The following is a 12332-nucleotide window of genomic DNA, read 5'->3' on the forward strand; positions in this document are numbered from 1 at the left end:
GAAGTAAACCAAGTTGGTGGGCTATCTGCTGAGTCTACCGAGGGGAATCGAAACCCTGATTTTAGTGTTGTAAATCCGTAGACTTACCCTTGTACCAGCAGGAGTCTTTACAGATGTTATTGCCTATATGACACAGTCACTAACAGCATTTGTTCTAAAACAAAATATATAGAAATGTTCACTATTCAGAGCTTTAAATAAAGACTTCTGTAGTCACATTAGAACACAACTGCTCTGAGGTTACCCTCTGGGTTACAACAGTTGTATCAAGGAATTTAAATAAAGTTCACACAACATAGTTAATAGAAAGCTGAAAATGGCAGAATTTACATGTTTAGAACAAAGTTACTTTAGGATACCTGCTGTGTCCAACACAGGGAAATGAACCCCTGTAGCACCACAAATGAGAGAAAACTTTGTCTTCGATATCACGTGTAGTATTTATAATACGTCAAGAAAAGTTATGTACCTTGAACTGGGTGCTTGTATGACACAAAAAACACAAACCTGCAGTTTCACTTTGAAACCTCGATTGACTTCAAAAGGTGTAGTGTTACTGTCCAGTTCTTCTCCCCAGAAAGGAATAAATTTTTCTATTCGAAGAAATCTCAGCGTATAATAGCCTACATCCTTGATTCCAAAGTCTCTACCTACTGTCACAAGGCGATTGTATACGTGAAGAGCATACTAAAGAAGAGAATGTAACATAAACTATGTAACTATGGTGTGACATCAAAAAACCTAAGAATAGTTTTAGCATAGTCTCTAATTGTAACTTGGTCCAATTTTTAGATCCACTCATAAGAAACATGGTACATGTTTTCTGTGATATTGTTAAAATAGTATTCTTTCTGTATTAAGTAACTCATTTAGACCACAACCACGTTTTTATTAATGCACAGGCTTTCACAGCTCAATCACCTAAGCCTTCTACGGGTGTGAGATGTATCATAAGTAACATGATCTAATGGAACAATAGTCAAATTAAATTACTTAATACAAACATGAGTACTCATGTTAACAGTCTGAAAATTTAAATATTATTCTATCTTTGACATTTTGAGCAAGTACTATTGTTATTCCAATAGCTAACCTGGGAAAATGTAGTTCTTGTAAACAATTCTGTGAAACCCTCTTTAAAGGTAACTCAATACTTCATCAACTAGGGAAAACTGCAGAAAATTATCACAGAAATCCCAACTGTTATATACACATTTGTAACTAATCAAGAATGTCACTGATGGCCAGTCTTTAATTTCCTAAACAGGTTTCAACAAGTTACAGTTTTATTTCCAAAGTCAGTACTGTAAGTGTGTGTTTCTTTTAGTCTCATGTTGTTTTCTGATAGTTTGTTCAGTTTTATAACTGCTACACACAGTAATGTATCATTTTATCGTCAGATCTTACTAGACAAGTTTCATACTGTTCTCCCCAACCCTTTTGAATCTAGTTCGTTTAAACACAAATGTTTGGAACAGACATTAAAAGTAATTTCTCTTCATACTGATAACTTTGTGGCTAAAGTTTCAAATTATTTTAACAAATATCGTATGTTACTAATTCTGTGTACTAAACTATAAGAAATGTAAGTTTCCAATTAGTTTCATCCTCAAAAAAAAACTTTAATAATGTTTTATCAGATGAAAGCATCATGACAAGGTTAATGTAATATACATTGTACTGTTTAAGTATATTTAGTGGTGAGACCTGTTTTTATTCATAAATAAAAAGAACAAACAAATCTTTTACAAACATATATATGTCAAAAAATGTACTTCACTAAAACTACCAGTATCTGAAATATGAGCAAAAACATTAAACTGATATGTTGGGTATTAACCCTTAAAAGGTGGCCACTGTCAACTGATGGTGCCACCTATAACACACTTACCTCTGAAGGTATGTACAGGGAATAACCGGGTTCTCCTGTGTTGTTGAATCCCATAACTAAGACTCCACTGATGTGACCAACGTGAAGAGTCTAGCAGTAAATCATTTGAAATGAAGTTCATCAAATTCTGGATCAGTTGTTAATGGATGTAGGTTTGGTTTTTTTTAAATAAAATATGGTCATTTTTCACAATCTTGCTGACAAGAAAAACTTTTTTTGTTTTGTTAAGAATTTGGATCCAACAAGAAAAAAAAGTTAAGCTTCTCCAAAAATATTTTATGTAATATCATAATAGGAAGTTAATATTATAAAGGTGATAAAGGTGCATCACAGAAAATATAAGGAAAACTCACAAAGAGATACATTAATAGTTAACAAGTGTACCTGAGAAGTAAATGCTGGCATGTTCATGTCTGCTTGGGTCAACTCTGTCATGAGCTCCTTCGACTTGGGTCCCACCACATTCAGAACTGTGTACATGGAAGTGACATCACTCAGTGCCACCGAGCCATCAGATGGCAAGTGTTTCTGCATCCACTGACTGATTCTTGTCTCTTGAGCAGTTGGAGATACCATGAAGTAGCTAGAAGAATTTTAAAAATTCAAAGACTTAAAATTATTTGTATGGAAATATATACAAGAGAAAAAAAATTAGAGTGTCTATTTTGTTTGATGATATGAGGTAACAATCTCTACAGAAATGTGAACAGTTTCTGGGTGAAGAGTTGGAATCGAGGAAGTCACTCTCCAAGTTGTGTTTATAGCATCAAAAACCATCTCTAGTCAAACCCTAATGTTGATGATATACTGGTGTCAGAAATGATGAAAACTAAACAAACACCATTATGAATTAACAAGAAATTAAAATGAGCACTTTGTACAGATGATTAGAAGAAAAGGGAAAGAAGCAGATCAAGACATATGTAGATGGATAACATCAAACATTGGATAGGAACATCACATATTAACTGTGCTAGTAACATCAAAGATTGATAAGAACATCATATAGTAACTGTGTTAGTAACATCAAAGATTGGTAAGAACGTCATATCGTAATAGTGTTAGTATCATCAAAGATTGGATAAGAACATCATATAGTAACTATGTTAGAATGAAGAACTCTCCATGTCAGTTCAACCTGCCTCACGTGATGAGGAAACCATATCTTTTACCTTGTACTAATAGTTTCGGATAATGCTTACAATGACTTTACTTTAGAAATACAAATCTCATGGTGTACCAGTTCTCTGTTCTTCTAATGAGTAAACAATCATTCTCGTATCCACCTCGTTCATTCTGCATCCCTGTCTGAGTGACACTTCCAACGGGGATATCAATATCATTTGAACAGAGCAGTTGCAGAAAGTCCACCACTTCTGTACCTGCTGACTGTAAGAAAATTAAAGTTTTCACTTTTTTATATTTCTGTCTGCCTGTCTGAAAATTACTTTGTTGCAAAATGAACAAACACACTATTCATTTCAGTATACCTTCTTCTTCTGATAACTCACTGTGGTAAAACAACAGGATATGTTTCTATGGCCAAAATGGTATGGCTACACATGGCTGAGTTTGAGATGGTTAAAGGTTTCATAACAAAAGTAAGAAAACTGAAGTTTCACTTTGTTTTACACACAAACAAAATATTTGTCCAAAGGCATAACTGAAATGGTTCAATTAATTTACAATTACAGTGGTAATTCTAAAACCTTTTTATAAAAGAAAAAAAAATAAAATTATGTAGCACATTTAACTTCCTTAAAAGATACAACACTTCTACAGTCAACTTAGAAGTCAATGTGATGTTTTGGCATATAATTCAGACTTTTTGGGAACCAGCCTTAACTTTAAATAGGAAGACATGTCAAATCAGTTCTTTCTTTTAAAGCCAAGTGCTAGGAGCCAAACAAGAGAAACCTACCTTAATATGGAACTTTGAAAAGGATGACATATCAATCAAACCAACTCTTTCTCTGCAAGCCAAATACTCCTCTCTTACGTTATCAAACCAAGCTGGCTTTCCAAAAGTAAGTTCTGGTGGACACAGACGTTCTTCCTCTGAAAATTCCCAAAACTTTACATAAAATAGGACCAAAATTTACATTTATTTATAGGTTTGTTTGTTTGTGAATTTCACGCAAAACTACACAAGGGCTATCTGCAATAGCTATGTCAAATTTAGCAGTGTAAGACTAGTGGAAAGGCAGCTAGTCATTACCACCCACCACCAACTCTTGGGCTACCCTATAACCAATGAGGAGTGAGATTGATCATCACTTATATACAGGAAAAGGTTTAAAATACTTATTAAAAACTGTTTATTTACGAACAAAATCTGTAAAATCCTCATATATTTATGCAAAATGTAATTTTTAGAATGTTATTATCAGTGTAACTCTTGAGGATCTTTTATTTTTTATGAGAATAATGCACTTGACCTTGTGGTCATGTCAACTTCCTATCCTATAAATGGACAAGATAAACTAAATAAGAACCAAGCATCAAAATAATTCCTAATACGCTAAGCTTAAAAATTTAATATGTCTTTTAAAAGTCGTAACACGAAAGCCTTAGGAGAAATATGATAAACCAATACAACTATTTATGTGTTTTTGAGCAGCCTTCCTGAATCAGTAGTCAACCTAATTCTTTATACAGTAGCATTGTTAACTGAACAACAAGATAGAATAAACAAGACCAAGGGCAAATCAGGCAAAAAATAAAATATAAATTAAAAAACAAAATCCCTTGTTTAAGCATGGAGCTGTACAGCTGAATGAGGTTTCACTCTTTGGTTGCTCAGAAACACCAAAAGCAAACATACAAGTCAAGCATTCTTGGCCTTTACCAAAACAACTTTTACTTGCTGAAAGTTGTTATAACAACAAACAAATAAAATTTCTTACTTGGTTTTTCTGGATCAAAATACAGAGCTCTCTCAAATCCCATTCTTTCTCCGAACACTGCTCCAGCTGCTTCCTGGAGAGTGTAAAAGGGTGAACATCTTAATTTTCTAGCTGAATGGAACTCTGTTGGTAGAGGATGAGCTATAGCATAATGCAGACCTAAAAATAAACAATTCAGTTTTTCAGACACCAAGAAAACTACAGTGAAAATCATAAAGGGGTCTAACTACTTCCACACATGCTGGTCCTTAAAACTGAGGGAAGCTGTTTACAGTCTGGGATAAATGCTTAATTTTTTTATTAGTATTTTCAGAAACAAAAACTTTTTTGTCTAGATTTCAAACCTGCCACGCCCCCTCCTTATATAAAATATCCTTTCTTCTCAATCAAAAGTATATGATCCATTCATTACCATGATCTGGCTTGTTTGTTGTTAAATACAAAGCTATCTGTGCTCTGCCCACAATTATCAGAACCAAGTTTCTATCATTATGAAATAAATAAAATGTCTTGAAGATAAGAATTTTTCAAAATGTTGTTCTCCATACATTATGCTTGTGTTTCTTCAGTAGGCATGTGCCACCCATTCAGTCAAAAATGGTTTTTGATACATCTGTCATGGATGCAAATGAACATCATATTTCTAGGTGCTACTGTGGTGGACCGTGTGTTCAGATGCCGAACTGTGTTACATATACACATGACTGTTTAATACGGATGTTATGATCTACCTGGTTTAACACATTTGCTCCTAAGTCTATTTTGCCAATACTTTTCAGGGTCCCACTAGTCATTTTATAATTACTTTTGCAGTTGTGGCCCTTTAAAAAGAAAATAGAGCATGACTCACCAGTGGGTTTAACTGGAAGACTATCATAACCCACCAGTGGGTTGTGTGGGAGCCAATGTGTTACATATCGGGTGAGGATATTTTAGAAGAAATAGTTTATCCAAGGTTTGTAACTGTTTAGAAATCATAAGTTTTGCAGTTCAATGATTTTTGTATTATCATGTCATATTACAAGAAACTTCTAAGTTTTTCTCATTGTTTCAATTGAGTATTATTGCATCATAATATCACATTGTGCTCGAAATGTTCTAGGCCTTTGTCAGTCTTTTTTTTAAATGTAGTGCAAGTGAAAGATAGGTAGTTAAATCTAGAATGTGTGATTACGAGTTTAGCCATACAGAGAGTGTAGTGACGATTTTTAAAGTAAAATCATTACAGATTATATTACAATGACAGAACAATCCATTTGTCAGTTGTGTTCTAAAGTAATTGTAACAGCCTGTGTAGATATTGATGAAAAGAGATGATTTAAAGCTTTGGATACAACTGTGTTAAACAAGCATAACAGACATTCATATATATTTTACTTGTCTCAATATATTATTTCAAAACAAGTGGACTATGTGCTGTTTGTTTATTGTTGAAATTTATCACCAAGTCACAGGTACCTACTGTAGAGAATCTGGCTCATACCTATAAATAAAAGCTTGATGAACTGATTCTTCCAACAGTGTACAAACAGAAAATGTAAAAGGTTAAAATTAACACTTATTAATAAGTCAAATCAACTGAAAACATTTTTACGGAATCACCAAAATATATATTATTCTATCCATTGATACTACAACAAAGAGTTCAACTTTAAGGATAAATCTCCAAATACCATTTTGACAATTGCAAAGTTTTACATCACTTGAAAACTGCTGTCTACTAAAATATTTATGTATTAACCTTTCTTTAAAAGACTTTCAAATTACTCTCACGCTGCATACCTACTGCCTCTCTCATCCTCTCTCGCAAAAACTTCTGGTTGTTATGCAAGTCTATAAAACGTCGAACATCAAAGGGTAAAAGCTGGGCTTCTGGTTCTGCGTTAGTTATCCAATCAGCCAGTGCTCTGCCAACTCCACCTGCTGCTTGTACTGTGTTACCGTTCATCCCTACGGCCACATACAAACCATCAACCTACAAATAGGGGAAAACACCTCTAAACGTGAAACTTCTGTAATGATATACCATCTTGCTTCTATGAATGACATTTTCAAGAATATCATGTTAATTACACTAATATCATATCATTTATCATAAGAGATATTTATAAACACAGGGTGTCCCGAAAGTCATGTTTCAAACCAAGCATTTAACTGGCATTTGTATTTATGGGAAAGCTAAAAATGTAATCTAATGCCAACTCTAAGGGATTGACTGTCACTCTTATAATGCATCCACAGCTTAAAAGTGCAGGTAATGTATAAGTAACATCACACAGATTCGAACCTTGGTTCCCATCTTTCCAATTCAGGGCAAAAAAATATGATACAATAATTCCATTAGTCGTGAATTGTAAAAAAATAACTCCGTGAGGGACAAAAACAGCTGAAAATTTATCATGAAATAAAAACAGAGTAATGTCAGTCTACCTCCAAATGTATGAAGTTTAGATTTAAAACTTTCTATTGGAAATATTAAGTTTTTACATGTTGAAATATTAACTTTGTTTGTTTTAACCTGTGAAAATCTACTCACTTCAGGTGTTTCTCCAAGAATAAACTTTCCATCTGGTGTGAAAGTATCAGGGCCGTTGACGATTTCTTTTATGTGAGCCGTTTCCAGAATTGGTAATCGACACTTAGCCTGGTCGCACAAGGGCTCTGAAATGTGTAACAACTTAAATAACAATAATAACAACTAAAACAAAAAAAATGGGGCATTTAAAATAGTTGTTTTAGCATTTTAAATATTGTTACAGGTTTTTTTTTCCTTCATTATTAATTATTAAAATTGTAAATAGCATCAATTCTCCAACAGCCAATCAAAAGTATTCTCATTCTTGCATCAAATTCTTCAATAGCCAATCAAAAGTATTCTCATTCTTGCATCAGTTCTCCAACAGCCAATCAAATACCTCCCATTTTATCAAAAGTAAATCTTTCACTTGTAATCACAGCCAAGGGCTCATGCGTGGGATACAGTATAGGACCTTTGTTTTGATTTTGAAACATGTGGTACTAAGTAAATGTTCCAACATCAACAATTTTATAATTTACTGACAAAATACAAAATAATTATTTTAATCTGAAAACAATAATATGTAAAGTAATTCAGCAAAGTACCTTTATGGTATTCCAACTAATCTTTTTCTCAGGTAAAAGTGTACATGTGACAAAGTTACATTCAAAATTGAATTAGTTATCAACAAACAAAAATTAAATGATGCTTTTTTCATTCTATTTATTGTTATAAAAGTAACTGAAATTTTAAAATTAGAAACTTATCAGATCATGTAAAGAAAATAATAATAAATTTTTTTTTCATAAGATATGCTTGGAAGGGACTCATGCCTTAAGTAATTCAGTAATTATACCACGAGCTACAAAGTGATCGGCTGATTTATAACTGTGTGGCTTGATTATCTGTTACACACAGTCAAATATTACACAATAATATTTAACTAGAAAGAGATGTATACTGTTACAATATTTAAGCTACTTAGGATAAAAAATTATAGTTTCATGTAACAATTTGAAGTCATTCTAGAAATGAAGAAGTTAATTTAAGTATTAGTGGATATAAGACTGGTTAAATTCACTAATCTCATACAGTTACAGAAGGCAAAATAACAGATAAAGTGTAAACCTTTTAATGAAAAGAACAAGCCTGAAATTTATCTTGGAGGTTTTGTAAATTATTCAAATAAAATTTCACAATTTTCAGATGGAGAAAAGTATTTTTAATCTTAACATGAAAATTGGAGCAGTCAACACTTTAACAATTTATAAAGTGGAGAAAGTTTTATTGAAAAACCTTGTTAAAAATTCTGATTTTTAGTTTATAAGACTCTAAATGCTTACTGAGAGCTTACATGATACATATTAGAAGTTCTAATATTAAAACTAAAGACAAATTTAGGGTCACAACCTCAAATGATTCAAGCAAGCCCTATATGGTGAGTTAATTATCCTAAACATTTACATTGGTAAATAATAAGTGAGACATAGAGATATATTTATTAAAGTGATTATACAACACACTTATTTTTCAAAATAAAACTGATAGAACTGTTTGTTTATAAATATGTCTGTAAAAAGGTTTGAGCTGTTTTTCAGCACCTGATCAGTGAAACTGGGTTCTCTTGGAGTTCTCCTCTCCCCAGACACACAACAAATTCATGAGGATTAGATTCACCAATTCAGCTTAACTACAGGATTTATGAATCCCCACTTCCATTAAAGACAATAAGTCTGATATGGGCCATTTTGTGACAATGAGAAGAGAAATCTAATTCAAGTAAAAACTGAAGTCAAACTCACATTTATCTAATTAGCCAGAGCTGCTAATCTCAGTCAATTGGCTTATTAAACTAATTTGCATACAAGACAAAGATAAATTATATTTTCTGAGCATCACTAGTCATTTCTCAACCATAACTTGAACTGTGGTGGAGAAATATAAACTGAAATAGCCTACCATGGAAAAAGAAACAAACAATAAGCTATATAATCAGAAGCCTCCATAACTTGGTGTCCTTGAACTCTTAAAATTAATCAAACTTTGGATTATATACTATGGCATAAATCACACAAGTGTTCATTTTACTACTGTTTTAATTAAAATTTATATATTGCATGCAGATTTGTCTGTTCTGCAAGTTTATCTCTGACGAAGTTTAATATTAACTATTGTGAAACACCAAAAACTTTGTAAAAATCAGTGTCACAGTAGTTTTTAATTAGTTAATGTTCTTTGACCTTTCTTTAAAATATAACTACAATGGAACTCCTCTAAAGCAGCCACCTTCGGGACTGAGACAAACTGACCCGATTACAGGGGTTCCACTGTACATAATTAGCGATTATTTAAACACAAAAGGGATTGAATGACTGCTTTCAAGGGGTGACCGAATCTGAGGGGTAGCCGCTTAGAGGGGTTCCACTGTATATTAAATCAAACAACCTTTTATGACTTAGTCTGCTGAAGATTAGTTATTACATTGGTATTCATACAAAAAAACATTGTTTGGAACATGGGAACTGCATATTTACTTCTTTCATTAATTAACAAGACATGCAACCCCCAGTCCTAGTTCAGAACAGCTAATGATCCCCCAGTCCTAGTTCAGAACAGCTATGATCCCCCAGTCCTAGTTCAGAACAGCTAATGATCCCCCAGTCCTAGTTCAAAACAGCTAATGATCCCCCAGTCCTAGTTCAGAACAGCTAATGATCCCCCAGTCCCAGTTCAGAACAGCTATGATCCCCCAGTCCTAGTTCAGAACAGCAATGATCCCCCAGTCCTAGTTCAGAACACCTAATTATCCCCCAGTCCTAGTTCAGAACAGCTAATGATCCCCCAGCCCTAGTTCAGGATGGCTAATGATCCCCCAGTCCTAGTTCAGAACAGCTAATGATCCCCCAGTCCTAGTTCAGGATGGCTAATGATCCCCCAGTTCTAGTTCAGAACAGCTAATGATCCCCTGTCCTAGTTCAGAACAGCTAATGATCCCCCAGTCCTAGTTCAGAACAGCTAATGATCCCCCAGTCCTAGTTCAGGACGGCTAATGATCCCCCAGTCCAAGTTCAGAACAGCTAATGATCCCCCAGTCCTAGTTCAGAACAGCTAATGATCCCCCAGTCCTAGTTCAGAACACCTAATGATCCCCCAGTCCTAGTTCAGAACAGCTAATGATCCCCAGCCCTAGTTCAGGGCAGCTGTGATCCCCAGTCCTAGTTCAGAACAGCTAATGATCCCCCAGTCCTAGTTCAGAACAGCTAATGATCCCCCAGTCCTAGTTCAGAACAGCTAATGATCCCCCAGTCCTAGTTCAGAACAGCTATGATCCCCCAGTCCTAGTTCAGAACAGCTAATGATCCCCCAGTCCTAGTTCAGAACAGCTAATGATCCCCCAGTCCTAGTTCAGAACAGCTAATGATCCCCCAGTAAGGGACACGTGTTTATTATTATCCCATCAAATAATGTCTGGAAACAGGCAATTACTTTTTATTGCAAATCTTAATTTGACATTTTAAAAAGTGTGTTATCTATCCAGGCATGTACCATTTTGTCAAATAAGTCTAAACTTCAATCATTATATTTTGTTTCATTCCATGGTGTAGTTTGTAAAGGTTTCAATGATCCTCTGTAATTATAAACATCTATCCAAATTAAGTGAACATACTAATTCAATTAACAGAGGCATACATAAGTAAATGATATCTTACAAAAGTATAATTTAGAAAAGGAGGAAAAATGTTCTTACGAAAATGAACCACGTCTGCGGGAAGTTTCTGAAACTCAAACTTCGGAGGGACACTTTTATGGAAGAGAGGTTTGCCTTCTTTCTCAAATCCACCAAAAAGAAGGCCACCCTGGTGCTCTCTGCAGTATATATGTCCATCGTAATCACGAACAACTGATTATGTGAAAACACACAACAGTTATAATACGCCATGTTAAAAAAAAAACAATCAGTGTCATAACAATCACAAAGTAAGGTTCAACACAAGATGTAATGTACACTGCAGAAACTGATAAGTGGGTACACAGAAGATTTCATATTTAAAATGATTATAACTTTAAGAGAGCAAAAATGAGAATTATTCACTTTGATTGGGAAAGTGTGGGCATTTCGTGATGTACTTTGAAACCACATTATGTCACATACATATAAACAGTTTCTTAAAAACTTTCAATGTTTTCATTTCTCTTCCTTCTCTCTATCTTTCAACAACACTACTGGACTGGTGGTTTAAATAAGCTGACCAGGATGTCAGACCAATCAATGGAAACTGTCCAGAACAGATGATGGTTCCAGTATTTTCACTAGGTTTGACAATATTGTGACAGTTTTCAAACCATAAACAGATTTTCTTAATAAAACCCTTTGATCTACAATATGTCTCTAAAGAAATACTATTTCTCTATATCAAACACATTTTTCAACATAAAATAATTTTAACTACGTTTTCTTTTAAAACAGTATCTGTCTACAATCTTTAAAACCAATTACACAAATTAGTGCAAAAATTAAAATATGTATTACCAATAATAACATAACAACCACCTATAATTAATAATATACATATAAATAGCTATTAATAATAAACTATGTCAATAATTAACTATAACGTACTTTTAACGTACCTTCATGCACATATAGACAAATGTACATCAGTAATAACATAGCTGCCATCTTTATCCCATATGGATAACTGATTTTAAAAAAGATTTAACTATAAAATAATTTTTATTAGCATATATTTTATTAAGACCATAGTCTAAGAATACATAGTTTGAACTAAGATAGTTTCTTTTCAAGTCAGCAAAGGCCCATTACTACATTTAGTTTTTGTATGAGAAAACAAAGTGTTAACTAAGCTATTTTTTTTTCAAGTCAGCAAAGTGTCCAACAAACGTTACTACATTTCATTAGTTTTTATATGAGAATACATAGTTTGAACTAAGCTAGTTTCTTTTCATGTGAGCACAGTGTTCTCTGATGTTTGTGGCTGAAGGTTATCTGATTCTT

General features: G+C 33.6%; 1 protein-coding gene across 3 annotated transcripts in view; it reads right to left on the reverse strand.

The window, feature by feature from the left end:
* LOC143258665 (pyruvate dehydrogenase phosphatase regulatory subunit, mitochondrial-like) overlaps positions 1-12332 on the reverse strand; it is a 31714-nt gene that overhangs the window by 2252 nt on the left and 17130 nt on the right. For all 3 annotated transcript variants that reach the window (XM_076518035.1, XM_076518014.1, XM_076518025.1), the window contains exons 9-17: positions 11064-11216; positions 7334-7458; positions 6580-6772; positions 4798-4956; positions 3813-3949; positions 3132-3280; positions 2276-2474; positions 1892-1981; positions 508-687 (exon numbers count right to left, since the gene is read on the reverse strand). In XM_076518035.1, coding sequence (XP_076374150.1) covers positions 508-687; positions 1892-1981; positions 2276-2474; positions 3132-3280; positions 3813-3949; positions 4798-4956; positions 6580-6772; positions 7334-7458; positions 11064-11216 — 1385 coding nt within the window. The remainder of the gene's footprint in view (positions 1-507; positions 688-1891; positions 1982-2275; positions 2475-3131; positions 3281-3812; positions 3950-4797; positions 4957-6579; positions 6773-7333; positions 7459-11063; positions 11217-12332) is intronic.

This window comes from Tachypleus tridentatus, chromosome 1, assembly GCF_004210375.1.
Source record: "Tachypleus tridentatus isolate NWPU-2018 chromosome 1, ASM421037v1, whole genome shotgun sequence".
NCBI lineage: Eukaryota > Metazoa > Arthropoda > Merostomata > Xiphosura > Limulidae > Tachypleus > Tachypleus tridentatus.